This window comes from Squalius cephalus, assembly GCF_949319135.1.
Source record: "Squalius cephalus genome assembly, chromosome: 1".
NCBI classification, from domain to species: Eukaryota; Metazoa; Chordata; class Actinopteri; order Cypriniformes; family Leuciscidae; genus Squalius; species Squalius cephalus.
In genome coordinates this window covers 58,336,437-58,354,752 of record NC_137122.1, presented here as the reverse complement: position 1 = coordinate 58,354,752, position 18,316 = coordinate 58,336,437, and the positions used below count along the sequence as shown (strand labels likewise).

At 37.6% G+C, this 18,316-nt stretch overlaps 1 protein-coding gene across 1 annotated transcript; it reads right to left on the bottom strand.

The window, feature by feature from the left end:
- timp2b (TIMP metallopeptidase inhibitor 2b) lies at positions 1-9,536 on the bottom strand. Its single transcript, XM_079871842.1, has 5 exons — positions 9,248-9,536; positions 3,572-3,672; positions 2,628-2,736; positions 2,376-2,500; positions 1-1,464 (listed from the first exon to the last, which is right to left on the bottom strand). The coding sequence occupies exons 1-5, from the start codon at positions 9,357-9,359 to the stop codon at positions 1,267-1,269; spliced, it is 645 nt and encodes a 214-aa protein (XP_079727968.1). The 5' UTR covers positions 9,360-9,536; the 3' UTR covers positions 1-1,266.
- Positions 9,537-18,316: the final 8,780 nt, after the last annotated feature.

Below are 18,316 nucleotides of genomic sequence, written 5' to 3'. Positions count from 1 at the left end.
ACCAATACTTTATTACCTTTAAGTTACAAAAGAAGAAGAAAGGATCAAGAAAGAAAGAAAGAACACTACACATACTGTATATTTTCTAGATGCATGATTTTGATATAAATTAAAAAATCCTGTATATATTCCATAAATTATTGCCAGATCTATGTATGTTTCTATATGCACAGTACAGTATAGAGTACAGTATAGAGTTCACATCTTACTGACAATATACATCCCTTACACACTAATAAACTCAGTTAATTTTACCAAGCAATGGTCTGGATACACTTATTCTGATTATTACCTATTCTGTTTTATTAATGTTTTCTCCATTTTAGAATAATAGTCAAGTCAAAACTATGAAATGTGGAAATTATGCAGTACAAAATGTTAAACAAAATCCAAACCAAGTTACATATTCTCTTAAAACCTTCATGAGTTCATATGCTGGATACCGGCTGGCTGCTATATATATTATAATTTGAGAGTCAAAAGTTTGTATATGATATTAAAAACCTTCTGCTTTAATGCTTTGAAATTGGTTTCGAGACAAATATAAATGCGTAGTGACTGTGTTTGAGGAACTAAAAAAAACAATGTTGTAATTCATTTCCTCTTTATTGGAGAGCAATAATATTACAAAACAACAACAACATTTGGGTTCTCAAAGTGCTTAAAAGAAACTTTTCTGCCTGTCATAAAAATATTTCAACAGTAGAGGTAAGATTCACTTGATATATTAACATGCAACCGAATGTACTGTATGTCATATCTGGGGTAATATTACAGCAACACAAATCACACTAAGATCAGAAGAACAATACAGAACACCAGATGATTTTCATTATATTCACTGCATAATTCATAATTCTCATCACATATTTACTACTTTAGAGTCAATGGTGATTTTAATTACTTGTACTTGCATTACTGTAATAATGTGAATAATACTGTATGGCTAAAAAAAAAAAATCATTAGAAACAACATAAATTAAATGTATGATATTAAAATTTGACTTTTGACCATTTAAACATATATATTTGTAATGTATATTACCACAATGAAAATTGGAGGAGGGGCATCTTTGTTTTTTCTTACACAAAATACGATTCATTATTTATATTATTACAAAAATATTACCATCTATATCTTTTTTTTTCTTTTGAATTTGGGGTGAGCCCTTCACGGCCCAGACATTTCATGGCATCATTTTCAGGAGATTTGCAGAATGAGTTGGTAGCTGTGTTTCTGAATGACTGATGAAACTGAGGGCTGGTTTATGGGTCCTCAATGTCCATGAAATCTTTTTTGGGCGGAGCGGACCCCCGGTACCAGGCGCAGCTGCTGTCGTTCCTCTTCACGCAGGTGAAGAGCTGGGCCTGAGTGCCCTGAACCGTCCCCTCCACAATCCAGTCCGTCCACAGGCACTCTGTGGGCTCGCTGATGGAGCAGGGGATGCTGGAGCACTGGACCACCTGCAGACACACAAGAGGAAGAGCCGTGAGACAGACAGACAGATAGACAGACAAGAGGAAGAGCCGTGAGACAGACAGACAGATAGACAAACAGATAGACAAGAGGAAGAGCCGTGAGACAGACAGACAGACAAGAGGAAGAGCCGTGAGACAGACAGACAGACAGACAGACAAGAGGAAGAGCCGTGAGACAGACAGACAGATAGACAAACAGATAGACAAGAGGAAGAGCCGTGAGACAGACAGACAGACAGACAAGAGGAAGAGCTGTGAGACAGATAGACAGACAGACAGACAGACAGACAGACAGACAAGAGGAAGAGCCGTGAGACAGACTGACAGACAGACAAGAGGAAGAGCTGTGAGACAGATAGACAGACAGACAGACAGACAGACAAGAGGAAGAGCCGTGAGACAGACAGACAGACAGACAGACAGACAGACAAGAGGAAGAGCCGTGAGACAGACAGACAGACAGACAGACAGACAGACAAGAGGTAGAGCCGTGAGACAGACAGACAGACAGACAGACAGACAAGAGGTAGAGCCGTGAGACAGACAGACAAGAGGAAGAGCTGTGAGACAGACAGACAGACAGACAGACAGACAAGAGGAAGAGCCGTGAGACAGACAGACAGACAGACAAGACAGACAAGAGGAAGAGCCGTGAGACAGACAGACAGACAGACAAGACAGACAAGAGGAAGAGCCGTGAGACAGACAGACAGACAGACAGACAGACAGACAAGAGGAAGAGCCGTGAGACAGACAGACAGACAGACAGACAGACAGACAGACAGACAGACATACAGACAGACAGACAGACAGATAGATAGATAGATAGATAGATAGATAGATAGATAGATAGATAGATAGATAGATAGATAGATAGATAGATAGACAGACTATACCTTGCAATCGCAGCCCATCTGATAGCGTTCACCCAAGCACTTTTTCTGTGTCAGACTCAGAGACTCCCAAGACTCGATGTAGTCGCAGAGATTCACACGCAGAGTGTCGTTCGAGTCCATTTTCCCTGTGCAGAGAGAGAGAGAGAGAGGATGCTGGAGTAAAGGTGTCGCTACACTCCTGCAGTTTACAGGAGCCAGAGCAGGGGCTGTTTCTTGAGTGCTCTTCCCCACAGTTTGTTAATTCCCTCTTACCTGTAATCAGGTATTCCTGTTTGCCATTGCTCTCAAGACTGACCCCGCACAGAGCAGAGGAGGGGCCCGTGAAGACGGTCTCGATCTCTCCCTCGGGGCCCTTAAACATCTAGTGAAAGAAGAGGATATGGTTTTCAGTATCTTGAAAACAATAAGGTGAATTTATTATAACATATGTATGTATTTATTTACACAAGTATTGTGAAGTCATTAGCAATAAGGAACAATGAAGCAACTCCGGCTCATTGCAAAAACAGGCCTGTGGCGAAATATTAGGTTGCTTGTTGCACATTTCACAACACTTTCAGAGTGAAATGTGCAGTGAGTGCAAAGACGCTTGTCCAGTGAGTGAAAAAAGAGATTTATATTAAAACGTGTCGTGTTTATCCAAAACAGATGAGCGTGAATCCGGCAGCATTTTAATGATGTTGTACGTATAGCAGTTGCCACCAACACTCAACATAACCGATAGTGTAAACAGGAGATACATATTCCTGCAGTTTTAGCTGGCTTCATCGAGTCTTTGAGGTATTTTATCGTGACTCGCAGTGCAGTGCTCTACCAGGTGAGGCTACGAGCGAGTTCACTTGGTCAGAAAAGTAATGCATATGGTGCTGGTTATGTGATACAAACATAAAAAAGTATTAGTTTACAAAATCATGCACTATGGTAAAAGTGTTTTGAGGTCATAACATTAGTACTGTGCAAGGAACCACTTAAAAATGTGTCTTTAATCTGCACATGCCATCATAATTTGTGTGAAAAGGATTAAAAGTTGTTGGTGTTTTACTGATTCTAGTGTGTATTTCAGTGTGTTTTCAACTGTATGTACAGGAACAAGTACAAATGTTGGTGGATTTTTAGATAATTGTATCACAGTAACGGTGTATATCTTATAATTACTGTTTTGTCCTTGGATTCGTGTAAGAATATTCTCCACTAACCTTGATCTGTTTGACGTCATATTGGATCATTTTGATTGGATAGCCATAGGCATCATTCCCGGTAACCACCTCCTTCCGTCCGACTACTTTGGCTCTGATGACTGAAAAAACAAACACATTCATTCAACCTGAAATGTTTCTGGCACGTTTTACCCCCCTCTCCCCTGTAGATGTGTGTTATCCTCCAAGCGTGGAGAGAGGTGATTTATCTGGTGTGTGTGCCACAGGTGCTGAGAGCGGGGCGTGTGTATGGACACACATGAGTGTTTGATTAGCGGAGGGCCGTGTGAGGAATGTGCTCTCAGGAAGCCAGTCAGCAGTCTGACTCTAGCAGGACGCCTGCCCCCCCGCTCGCTCGCCCGCTCGCTTTAATCTCCTCCCTCACACCGCCTGCTCCCCATTGAGCTGCTGACATACAAATACCAAACGCTCAGCCCAAACTCATCTCTCCGTAAGAAGCGAGTTCAGTGGGTAGAACCTCATGCTTTGAACACAATAGAGATTGAAAGACTATATATGTGCATGAGAGCTTCTTCCTCTAGCCCTCCGGTACTCGTCGCGTGTCGGTCAAAAATAATCGAAATTATATATTTTTTTATTTCAATGAAATTAATGTACTATATTTTAGTTCGATCATTTTTTTTATTTAATATTTTGTATTTTTAGGGGATTTTGTGGTCCTAAATTATATTTTACGCTGTATTTATAATGCATTTATTCTAGGCCCGTGCAACAATTAATCGCGATTAATCGCATCCAAAATAAAAGTCTGTGTTTACATAATATATGTGTGTGTACTGTGTATAATCATTTTGTGCATGTGCATGTATGTATATATTTAAGAAAAATGTGTTATTTATATATAAAATATTTACATATAATATAAATACAGGTATATACAGTGTATGCATGCACATTTTTCTTAAATATATACATGCATATGTGTGTATTTATATATACAAAATATTTATACACAGTACACACACATATATTATGTAAACACAAACTTTTTGAGCATAGACCTGAAAATTAAATTTCCAACTTAAACTCGTCGTAAATATTGAATGCTTATGAGCAAAGGCTTAAGTTTGATCTCTATTCAAAGACGACACTTGGCAGATTATTGCTGAAGTGAAAAAAGTTTTAAAAAGTAAACTTACATAAGTTACAGAATTTTACGTTTATTGTTATGAAAAATGTGCAAAAATACTATTTTAAATTTTTCACTCTAAAACTGTGAGAAAAATCAAAGCCATACATCTAAACAAGTTGTGTTCAAGATTTGAGCCTGATATCTTAAAAAAATGAGCTTTCAGTGAGATTTAGTTTGGCCGCAGTACCATAAGTTTTCACTAGATGGAATTCGTCTGTCATTCATTTCCAACGCGCTCATTTTTGATCGCACAAATGTGACTATTTTTTTCAGGACCATTTAGCCTGTTCGTCCATGATTTTTTTGTGTGTGTGTGTGTTCACATAGCAAGTGTCAAAACCTTTATCACATTTCGTACCATTCCAAAAAAAAAAAAAAAAAGTAAAATTTTTTAGGGCCAGCAGTGTTAGGTGGTTCCCCTAGTGCTCTACCAATCAGAATCAAGCATTTCAGAGAACTGTGTGCAAAAAACATAATAACATTTCACAGTATATTTCCTGTTTTTACTGTATTTTTTATAAAAAAAATGCAGCCTTGACTTCTTTTAAAAACATTTACTGACCTCAAACTTATAAACTGTACTGTATAGGAATAAGAGAGATCAAATATCCCTATAAAACTCTTCCCCTCATCTATCTTTAGAGTCTTCAGACCCTGTGCCCATACATACCATCCGCATATTCATCCGCAAACACAGAGCGTCTTATATAGGCCACACACTCAGAATGCCAAATACACCCACAGGGTCCCAGTCTCAAGTCAGGCATGCCTGTCTCATCAGTAACACACATACAGGGTTTATGCTGGTTCAGTCACAGCCTCCCTTTTCCACACATTCATTCCATCCCGAGGCGGAAGTTGGACACACAGTGTGGGTGCTGTGCTCAGGTATGTGAGGGGGAGCCCTACACATTATTCATTTACTGGTTCTGTAGGTCACACGGGAATACCGTAACACTTTCTAGAGTGCACGTGTCGACCAACTGCGTTCGCCCCCGAACAAATGGAGTATACGTGTTCGACTGTACGCATACACTAGCGTACTCGTAAATAATGAAGTATACTTTAGGCTTAACATGACAACAATGTACTAAAAAATGGAAAAGTTTTTCCTTTGTGTTATTCGCATACAGACGACAATGGATCCGCGGAATAACGGCTGAATATGCTGCATTATTCACGCCAGGCCAGTAGTTGGCGATAAAAAACACTTTGCATCGATAGACTGAACATGCGCATAATCTCAGTCTTTTCACAAATTCGCATTTTTGTAGTTTGCACGGAGACGATAATGGTACTGTTTTCAAAAACTTGTTGAAACCCATTTTAAGGCCAAATAAACGGACAAAAAGCATACAAAGTTGTCCATTTTTAGTTCAAAACGGTGTCGTGTAAATGAACCATCGATTTATTCAATAATTAATGACCTCTGCATCATTGATTCTGTTGTTGAACTGAATTGAATCAACACTGAACTAAATTTAGGTGAATGGCAACACTATTGTCGACTGTAGAGCTGCTTTATATTGAATGAACTGATGAACTTTCCAAGATTGACACTGTTATTGAACTGAACTTAATCAACACTGACCTAAATTGAGCTGAATAGTAGCATTAGTGTTTTCTGTTTAAAGCTGAAATTGAATTTCATAATTGAATAATTGTTTAATTTTACTAACATTAACACTGTTATTTCCCTGTTTTAAACTGCTTTGAAACAATCTGGACTGTATAAAGTGCTATGTGACTTGACTCTTTCCATCAGGCAAATATGATGTGGGAGTTTCAATCTGCCGGCATCATGATGTGCCACATACACGAATGAGACTGTCGATTCCTGTGGCGGGCAGCAGATGTTGTTTTCAACCAATCACTAAATGTACAGGTGGGCGTGCGGTCATTGGGGTCTGACTACAGTGACCCAAGTTTCACCATCCCAAGTCATGTAATGACCATCTAACTACACAATATTATGTTGCTAGCATGTGGCAATACTTTCTCAATTTCTGCAGTTGTAATCAGCCTGTTGACAGAGGTTTTACTCACAGGGCTACTATAGACAGTGGAAAATGCATAGGTCATGTAATGGCAGGGTATTCTAGGGACACCAAAGGTCAGAGGATCTGAGGCAGGTTACACACAATGACACAAGAAAGCTAAAATTAGGCGTAAGATTCTCCCCATCACTTCAACATTGTAGAAATGGAGATGTAGAAATGGGTCAACAAATGGGTCATTCCTATAGTTTGGTGGATTTTGGACTGAGCAGGTTTGTTAAAAACGATGTTAAAAACACAAAATGTGTAAAAAAAAAAAAAAATCTGAAAATGCTCAAGTATAACCTAATAACTCAGATAAAAAATATTTAAAAATATAAGGTATTTTCCACCCTGTTACATGACATCGATGTTTTAAGCTATAATGATGTCCATTACTATAGCTAGAAAAGAACAACATGCCAGCTAGCAGATGATTAACATTAAGGAGATCGATTTATAAAAATACATCTAAAAATGAATAAATAAACGCTTTCATGTCCAGTCTAAATTGACACAACAGGGTGGACATGTTTTATGCTATTCGGAAAGTCTTCTAAAAAATGAGGGAAAGAGGGAAAGGTTTATGACTAACACTTACTTTGTTCATGGAGTTGCTTTCCCTCTAAGGAAATGATGTCTCTTCTGCCAAGTCATGTGATTTAGGTTAAGATTTTAAAGGGAAAATAGCACCAATGTAACAGGGTGGACTGTTTGGGGGACATAAACTAATTTAATGGTTTCACTTATATATGAAGAGTTCAGAGTTCAGAGTTCAAATCTTCTTATGGAATGATCATTTATATCAAGCGCGTATATTTAAGTCCAGTAATTTCACTTAAATGACAATTAATAGGTAATTTTCATTGCCATTTAAGTGAAATTACTGAATTTAATATATACAAGCTTAATAAAAAAGATCATTCTAGAAGAAAATTACATCATATGCAATCAATTGTATTTTATGTCAAAGAGAATAAGTAAATAAATAACCTAATACTCAAAATTTATCATTTAGATATATATATATATATATATATATATATATATATATATATATATATATATATATATATATATATATATATATATTTATATGACATTTAATTTAAAGTGAAGTTGAGAAAACATGTTAGGGGACATGATAATTTGTTGAGTAATTCAAAATATATATATTTATTTAATTATTCTTAGGTACTAATCATAATGATTTTTTGGTTAATGGGGTACAACTATGCAATATATGACATGTAGAGTGGGATGTGTCCCAAACAAGTCAGGATTCAGCAGAACTTGTTATTAAGGGAAGTGATGAATTTATTTTTTGTTGCCAAGTAATGTCACACCTCGATGTATTATTATACAGAATTTAACAGGTGTGTGTAAAATTGTTTTATAATGACTTGTGGAAAGTGAATCATCCAATCAGAGTTTAACATCAGAATATTTTTTGTATGGTTTTGAGTCTTTTGTTTTAATTACATATTATATAATGTGAGACAAGTCATTCATTTATGAATAATCTCTTCAGGTTTTTTTGCTCATGAAGCCAAAAAAGAGAGGGAAAATAATCAAATGAGAGATGAAATACCTTTCATAATTCACTGGATTATATTGGCACAAAAACAGCAACTATATTGTGATTTATACCGTTACAATGATATATCTGCTACAATACTTAAGATATACCACCCATTTCCGGTCCTTGTTACACCAATAAGTAGTGAGTAATATAAATTAACATGTAATTACTATAGGGATAGTGTTAGGGTTTGGTTTACAGTTAGTTTCTTGTAATTATACATAATTTACTGTCACTACAGTTAGTACATGTAAGGTGTAACAAGAAAACTGTTAAATACAGTTATCATCCGCATTGATAATTGAGAATATTAAGCAAATGAAACGGAGCGAATGAAACTATCAAGATAAAAATAAAGACGGAAAACATGACAGGCATTTGGGAGCATGTTGTTATTCCCACTGATATAGCCTTATCATATTAATTAAAGCATAGCACATAAGCAATTGTAATATTCTGACTTCTGAGGTATTAGATCAACATTAGTTGCTCTGAACACAAGTGTATGACATCGGATACAGTTCTTCTGATACTTCTAGAGAATTTTCTAAATTTCAGATACAATGAAAGCCTTTTCTACACATGTATGAAACATTAAATAATAATAAAGGCAACAAACAAGCCTAATAACATTCCAGCAATAAGTAAAAAAAAAGTTTTTCTTTTACATTTGTAATTAATACAGACTGCAGTCTAAATGAAAAGTAATACCCCCTTTTTTAAAACTTAAACATAGTTGTTTCTGCATAGATTAGCTACGATATTTTAGAGAATAAAATATGTTGCCAGATGCTGTCTCATGTCACACACACATGCTATTGCTACCATCCGCACACGACAGAGAGTGTATTAGCGTAATCCAGACATGGCTATGGATGTGAAATAGTTAATGCATGGAATCTTACCGACATCCGCATTGCAATACGCTTGCTGAGGATGTTCAGGAGAGCAGCTGCAGGCTTCAGTCAACTCGGATCCGCTCAGGAACAACAGCAGAAGGCCAACGACAACACTCATCTTCACGACTGACTGCGACAAACGCGTGGATTTACTCAAACAAGCTGCGTCCAAAGACTTCAGAGAGGGTCAGATGAAGAGCTGACAGGAGTGAGAGGACTAACCTGAGGACAGTCTGAATGCTTATTCGCTCTCTCTCTGTGAATGGCCCTGCTTTATATTCCTCTCTTGAGCTCCGCCCATTTCTTGTCTGACTTCAAATGACTTTACTTTTTGCACTGACTTAGTCATCATGTACTCATTTAAGTGTTTAAGTCTCTTTTATTGATATTTTGTCTTTTTTTTTTATGTTAGTAGATTACAGTATGAGTAATATTTTAAGGTCAGTCTATTGCAGAAACAGTGTTGGGCAATGCTCTGACGTTTAGTTGGCCCTTGACCTCACAATGACCACTGACTTCCCTGTTTTAAACCCATTTCTAATGCGTAGTACAAGTGTTCACTTTTGAGCAATGTGTAACACATTCTAAAAGGTTCATATTTTCAGCATTATAGGTCATCAAGGGGCACGAGAATTATCCTAAAACTTAAAAGGTTTAATAACACCAATATTCTATGTGTTGAATAAGGACTTTACAGTCATACCACAATGTATTCAGACGCCTTCAACATTTCTCACATTATCAGAGTTTATTCACTATAGTTTAGAAAATAATACTAAAATATGACAATAACTCAAATCAGGTGATATTTCACTGGTTTTGTCCGTCCTTCTGTTAGACTGTCTCACAGATGAATTATGTTGAATATCTGTCAGCTGTTAAATTTAACTACACAATTAGATAATACCAGTTTAGATCAACCGATTACCAAGCAATGCTTCATTTAGTTCAGTCTGTGTGTAAAAAGAGCATTAGCAATTAAAGAAAAAACACTTCAGCAAAACATGCTCAGGTCAAAGTGTCTGAATCATATTTGGTCCCAAATTTGTATAAATGTTACTGGTATGAAGAGTTTTGGGGTATAATATGTCACAGTTTACTTTATTTGCTGTCCTCATTTACATAAATGAACTATAGTGTCCTGCACACACTAGTAAGAATATCACAAATGATATCTGGTGTCTGAATAATTTTTGGTTTGACTGTACGTTATATTATTAGCCAGTGTTGGGAGTAACCAGTACAATTGCGTACTTTTTTCAAGTTACTAGTAATGCATTACTTTTAAATTGTACAGCAAAATCTCTGTTACTTTTTCAAATAAGTAACGCAAGTAACTTTGTTTCCCCAAATTTGTATAAATGTTACTGGTAGTCACTGAATGAAGAATATTTGAGGGTACTATACGGTTATCCGGACCACACGTGACCACAACCGCTCTTGGTTGGTCGTAACCCCAGTGACGGGTAGGTTTAGGGGCGGGGTTGGGGTAGGTCATCACATGTGGTCCGGATAACCGTATAGTACCCATTTGAGTATAATATGTCACAGTTTACTTTATTTTGCTCTCCTCACTTACATAAATGAACTATCGTGTCCTGCACCCACTAGTGAAAAAATGTCCAAAATGATATCTGGTGTCTGAATCATTTTTGCTTTGACTGTAAATGTAACTTGTCGGCAGGGTAAAGTTTTCATGTGCGTGTCAAGATATCAATCTTACATTTTAAGTTTGTTCACAGAACGGGATGTACATCACAGAGATGTCTTGATGTCTGCATTTACTGCATCTGCAAGATGTATTTTTCATGCTCATCTGCAATATGTCTCTAAGATGTTTTGTGTCAGATGTTAAATAGACATTTGGAAAATGTCTTTACCGTGTTTATGACTTAGAATGGATCTAAAACTGTTTTTTCCAAGATGTTTATCAGATGTTTGTACAAAACTGATGTTTTTCGGATTAAGTTGTCTATAGCAGACATCTTAGAGACGTGTCTGTGCTGGATATCATCTTGCCCTTGGTTGACACACACATGCACGTTTGACATTGAGATAAACTGTGTGTCACACAAGTGCATTTGATCATGGCGTAAAGGAGAATTTCGGATTTTGAGTCCATCAATCAGAATTTCCCAGCTTCCCATATTAAGGGTCACCTAGGCTACGTTACAATAGCTATCCGTCTGTCATCATATGGTGTGACGTGGGAAGAAACGTGCTCCGTCTCTTTGTCACTTCTCGCTGATTTTTTTTTTCTGCTGAATCGTCTTTTTTAAATGCATGTGTCATTTTTAAGATGTGTTACCGTTATTGCAACAAGATATTCTCTATGCCTCTGTGTTTGAAATGGTAAGTTTGAATTCTTAATGTTCTTGACAAGAAAAGAAGAACCAAAAGTGTATGAAAAGTGTATGTAGAGAATTTCCTGCATTAAAGATACAGTGAAAGCCTTTTCTACACATGTATAAAACATGAAATGTAATAAAGGCACTAAACCCAAATAAAATTCCAGCAATAAGTCATTTAATTAAAAGAAAAGTTTGTATTTAAAATACTATATGATAGACTTTTTCTGCTGATTCATCTTTTTTAAATGTAAGTGTCATTTTTAAGATGTGTTGCTGTTATTGCAACAAGATATTCTCTACGCCAAATAGTAAGTCTGAATTCTTAATTTTCTCAAGAAGAAAAAGTCCTTCAATATGTAAAGATTTTATTAGTTTAATTTAATCTAAAGAGAGAAATAATGCACTCATTTATAAGTGGAACACCAGTGTGTTGTCTATCATGATATAGAGAATGCACAGTTTCTTTAAGTAAAGAGAATTAAGCAACTCAGATCAGGTGGAAGTAGATGAAGGAAGTCCATCTTGCATTATTCTCTGTTGAAATCACAAGTGTGATCCAGATTCAGGGAAACACTTCTGCATCACTACTCCACCCACTCCTTACTTTCTCTCTCTCTTCTGGACTTTCTTTATAGTAGTGATGCGGGCCTTAGCAAACACCACAAATAAATGTGGCAAATGTGGTGCTTCCAGACAAATGAAGAAATCAGACATATCTCTGCATGCTTTACTACTTCAAGTTATGTCTGACTAGATGTCGGCTGTAGATAGATGGATCCTCTCCTAAAATGAGGGGAATTTTCAAAAGACTAATTCTGTGTCATTTTTCCTCAAGGCTAATCTCCCATGCCTCAGAATGTGTTCTTGTGGTCCACCCTTGCTTTATTAGTGTGAGAAGCCATTGTGTCATGGTTTTAAGACTCTTTCATTACTTGTACATCATAACAAATGTCTGTAAATACAGTTTTTATGATTTTGGTGGCTGCTCAGTTACACTGTGCAGTAAAACTATCATTGCTCATTCTCATAAGTGGGTATTTTGACTGGCATACCGGATTTAAAACTTGTTCACACCTGTTTCATGCATTCTGTAATGGTTTCGTTTTCACTGTGTTTCCTGCGTTTTGTCTGAGTTCCCGCTCATTAGTTCTATGTTTCTGTCAGGAATCTGGGTGACTTTTTCCTTGCCATGTTTGTGCTTTCTGCATTTCAAAGAGAAAGAGCATTTCATGACAGTCTCTCAATTCAGTCACCATGAAATCAAAAATTTCTTTTGATGATAAGTGGTTTATCTGTGCACATGAATATTTTTGTGAAAAACAAATACCTTGTAATCTTTAATCGAAAGATTAAATGACGTAATTTACAACATTCAAGTATCGTCAAGTTATGTTTATCACAAATTTTACTGATAAATTGAAAAACCCCATAGGAAAATCTTGAGGGAACCACTGGCGAATCAGTCTTCTGGGTTTTTACGTCATCCTTACACCACTCTATTCCCCATAAAGTCCCGCCCTTCATTTTTGTCTTGTTCCAGAAGTTGTTACACTCGGATATACGTCACTGTCGGGAAGAAAAGACTGTTCTAACCTCTGCAGTCCTAATATAGTCTGTCTGTCTGTGATGGAAAATGGTGAGACCTGCACTCAAGTACAAGTTCAGCTCTCAAGCACAAGATGCTGAAAAAAAGCAGTGATGAATTTCCAGCTGATGAATGATAGTGACAGCCAATCAGAATCCATCCTGCTTTAAAGAGCTCAGGTATTTAAAGCAGCAAATGACAAAACTGTAGTGCGGAGTTATACACAGAATGTTATAATGTGTTGGTGTGGATGCAAATATCATTATAGTTATCTTTATAGTTATGGTTCTCAGTGTGAACAGGCCTTTACACCCATACTCCTTTTGACATTCATGACCTCAAAAGTCTTATCTGTAAGACAAAAAGTATTTAATCTAGATTTTCCACCAAAATGTGAATGATCCATGCAAAATTCGCCTCCACTAGGATGTTGTGGTTTGTTTCCAGGCCGTTATTATGCAGCAACTATGGAATTGTTAGGTGGTTGCCCTGTCTACAGTCTGTGGTCTCTCGCTACTGCCCAAAAATGCATACAATTTGAGGTATTATTCATGTCCGTCGAATAAATATGGGATGAGTTACAAAAGTTGATGGGGTTAGGTTTGTTCAGATCCTCAGTCCTAAGTATGAGCAAAAGTAATAGAGATATTGCACTTGTTTTTACACAATACTAATGATGTGTAATTTGATGGTCTCAAAGGGTCTCAAACACTTCAGGAGTTTCAAAGTTGCGATCTGATTTGTTGACCTCTACAGGATGGCTGGGAGACGTGTGTGTCGCATTCTTTAACAGTCCGCCTGGAAACAAAGCAATCGTGAAGCCAAACCCCCTCATGGAAGAAGAAAGCCATTGTGTTTACAGCTGTGACAATGAATGCTTACCAGGATCAACTTCATTTCATTTCATTTTTTATTTATTTAGATGGGACAGTGCATATTAATGAATGTACACTAGAAGTTAATGTAAATACGCCAGATTTAGCATAATGCTAATTTCCATCCGTAGTCCCAGACATAGATACCCTGGAAATCCAGAGTTCTCGCGAGAGCACAAGTTGAATTTGCTCAGCGAGTTTACTCTGGCGTTGAGTAATGATGCTCATTAAATATGCCCTTGTATCCAAGCTGCACCAATCACATCGGGTTATCTGATATAGGATATAGGCGGGCCAGAGGCGAGCTAAACAGACGACGACAGAGCTGTGACATCAAAGTCATTAGTAAACATTGTGTAACGAAGTTCAGATGTTACGGGAAGAAGGAGGCGGGAACCGGCGAACATTCAAACATTTTAATGATAAAAAATAAATCAACAACAAAACGAAAGTAAAAGATAGCAGCCCCTCACTGACGACTGCTGACAAAACAAAACAAAACAAAACAAAACAAAACAAAACAAAACAAAACAAAAGTTCAGGCCTGTCCTCTCTCGCTCTTCACTGTCGTCGCTCCTCCTTTATGCTTCCGCTCCTCCGTGAGAGATACGAGACCGGTGCGTCTCGCAGGTGTCGCTCATCAGAGTAATCGCGCCACCGCCCTCGTGCCGCTCTCTCACGGCCCTCGTGCCGCTCTCTCACGGCCCTCGGCCTCGTCCTGCTCGCCACACATTGCAAGATGGCTATGGATGAACACCAGTTGTTTGAAACGGCTTTGGACGCTACAATGAACGAGTTAGACTTGGCTTTTTATCTAAAAGAGGAACAGTCGAATCGTTCCTTTGCAAGAAGGACGTTTTTGCTGTTTTGCCGACCGGATACGGCAAGAGTCTGATCTACCAGTTAGCTCCGCTGGTAGCTAAGTATGGGGCTTGTTGTTGTGATTGGTCGTAGGGTTATCCAGTTGCGTGAAGTGAGATTTTCAAATGCATGTTTGGTGCCGCCCCTCGAGCTGGCCGAGTTTCATTAGTCGATGCCAGACCATTAATCTTTCAGATTTAGGTCTGGATTTACAGGCTAAGACAACAAAACAAACAAACAAAAAAAAAAACATACATAACAACTAATATAGACATATAGAGCTAAAAAAAAACATTAAAAGTACCTATACTATATAAAGTACTTATTATAATTATTAAGGTGCGTAAATGCCTGTGCATAGACATCCCAAAGTGCTTGTTATAAATATATAAATCTACCTATCTGTCAACCTATAGAAATCTACCTTCTTACCTAATGTTCACAGTTTTGATTGTTATTCAGCCATCTTTTAGGCTGTTTCTTAAATGAAACAAAAGTGGGGCTACCTCTAATTTCCATAGGCATACTGTTCCAATTTGTGCAGCCTTTAATAGAGAGGACGTTTTGTGCAAAATTAGACTTTCTAAATTGTACTTCACAATCCCCCCCGAGTAATTGACCTAGTACTCGTCTCGCTATTTCTCTTTTTGATAAAAATCCCCCAGGGGTGGTGGGGCCATTCCATTCATTGATCTATATATGAGACAGCTACTTTTAAATACTTGAAGATTTTGATACTTCTCTAGAATTTAACAAAGGTGAAACGACTGTGGTTTCCTATAAAATACCTTAATTGCTTTTTTTGTAGAGTTGATCAATGGGTTTTAGTGCAGTGACACCAGCAAATGACCAGACTGTGAAGCAGTGTTCAGTGTGAGAAAAAAATCATGCAATGGAGATAGGATTTAGCAGCCTCTGTTGTAATGAAAGACCTGATTTGTTTGTAATTTTGTAAATTAAATTTTATAGCATTGGCTACCTTTTTTATGTGTTTTGTGAAAGTGAGGTTCAAATCCTTGGGGTATAACCGCCAATTCCTCACTTCCCCAAAACACAGAAGATCTACTTCTTGTTGGTGGTTTTTCAGTGGGCGTCTTACAGTCAAATTTTATAGTATTTGGCTTCATGGGTTCTTTTTTTTGGTAAGCTTCTTAACAACAGTCTTTTTGGTATTAAGAATGAGACAAATTTAATTTAACCAGTTTTGAACTTTGGTTAGTGCATTTGTGAGGTTTGTAGCTATTATCTTTGCTTCTTGCGTCATCCGCATACATCTGTACATTAAGCTCCGGACAGACAGCTGGAAGATCATTAATGTACATTGAGAATAATAGAGGCCCTTCGGAACATGATTGCTTAGGAAAGGGGATTTGACACCATCTATATTAACACATTGTGTTCTATTTGATGAGTATGATTGCAACTAAACGCTTGATTTTCAAAAGTATGTGAAGTTTGCAGTGCCATTGATGCAGTAAACTTTCACAACATTCTTGAATGAATAATTTATTATATGCACACCGGCCTGTTATCGTATAGGCACATCGACTTTACATTCTCATGCCCTTAAACATGACGCAGAACAAAACTAACTGTGTTTGGTGGCTTTACATGTCAGTCAGACGTCCACTGGGCGGTCCTTAGCCAAAGAAAGCTGTGATGGAGTCCAGACCTTCTGCCGTCAGTCTGAAGGTCTAGCTACGCAAGATTATACTGGAATAAACACCATAAACCTACGTAAACCACTGTGTTGAGGGCTATGCAGACTCCTTAAGACGCCCATACACAAAGGTTTTAGGGTTAAATGCCTATAGACTGCGGCATGTGGGGGCGTAAACATAATAGGTTCAAGCTGACCACTTATCCTTCCACTGAAGCTGCCCACATCTGGTTTGCTTCCTGCAGAGACTACAAAAGACCTCACTGGTGACTTTCAAGTCATAAATAGTGTAGATACACTGTGAAATATATGCAAGGGAGAGTACTTGTTATGACTCACAGGAAAGGAAATTAGTGAAAGGCCTGTCCAGAAATTAGGAGAGTAATGAGTAATGTGTGGAATATGAGCCGGTTTACTGTGTCACGATCAGCATCCCTTACATCACCGTTCGCCGCAGTCCCTCGACTCTCTGTAATCGACATCTGAAATTTCCACTATTTCTTTAGTTCTTTCTGTCTTAAACATGTGAAATGGACTTTATATTATATTCATTTTTTATTTCGCATTTTCGTTTATTTTTTCCTGTCCGCTGCCTTTCATGTCACAGTTCAGGATAGTTTCTAGTAGGGGTGTAACGGTACACAGAAGTCACGGTTCGGTACATACCTCGGTTTTTGGGGTCACAGTTCGATACGAGTTGGGTACATTTACATGCCTCAGATTCCTGTTTGCTAAAAATTAAGGAACTGTTGATTTGTTTCTCTATTTGATAGACTGACCAATGCTGCACAAATGCAATGGCTGCTGTTTTCAAACATATTGGTTTGAATAACATGTTGCGCGTAGCCTGTCATTTTCTTTGCGCGTGAGATTTCATTAACATGCAGTGACAATGGCGGATGCATAAAGTTAAATATTATGCTTTTCAAGAAATCACGGAAAGATGAGCGAGAAGGAGAATATGTGCCATCGACATCTGAGCCTACTTCACCTTTCCACGAGGAGACGGCGAATGAACCTGATTATAACAGCGGAAACAAACGTCATTTATTGTCACACAGTTACAAGTAAGATATCATTCAAAACTGTAAAGGGTCTATTTGTGTTTGTGTACACTCTACACTCACAATAAAAACAAAACATTGTGCATGAATAAAATAAAGAAAACAAACAGGATGCCATCTGAACTCTTGTTTTGGGTTGGTGCATCGTCTCTTTTTCTTCTGCTCGTTTTCCTGTTGTGGCGGTTAGCAAACAGCAATGAAACCTTGAGCGCTCCCTTCTGGATTGGAGTGTGGATCGCCTGTTCAAGTACAAGTCCACCCGAATGCGTCTGAGTCCGAGTCCAAGTACCCCAACTCTATTGCTTAGCATTTGCTGGTTACTACATATTTTGCACACTTCTGTTATTTTACAGTTTTGACTCTATTATTCTAAAATGTGTGAAAAAGTCTTAATAAGTAGGTGTTTTTTTGACTGATGATATTAAGGAATTACGCAAGGATGATACATTTGACAAAAATGCACTGCTCACAGTCTGACATAAGATTACGTTTCCCAATGAATAAACAGTGAAAAAACAGTATAAACAGTGACTTCTACTGAAGAATGGTTCCCCTTGTATGGAAGATTTCATTCTTACATGTCTAAGACCCCTGAGAAAAGTGTGGGCTTCAAAGAAACAAGGGTGGACAACAAGGAAATGACGCACTCAAGATTAAATGAGGAGAAATCCATGCCTGA

What these genes read in the sequence shown, in the direction of transcription:
- timp2b (XM_079871842.1), bottom strand. Translation starts at nt 9,359, where the DNA reads ATGAGTGTTGTCGTTGGCCTTCTGCTGTTGTTCCTGAGCGGATCCGAG. An exon ending in ATGACGTCAAACAGATCAAG is followed by an intron (nt 2,737 to 3,571) that starts GTTAGTGGAGAA and finishes TTCTTTCACTAG; the next exon opens with ATGTTTAAGGGCCCCGAGGG. An exon ending in ACAGGAATACCTGATTACAG is followed by an intron (nt 2,501 to 2,627) that starts GTAAGAGGGAAT and finishes CTCTCTGCACAG; the next exon opens with GGAAAATGGACTCGAACGAC.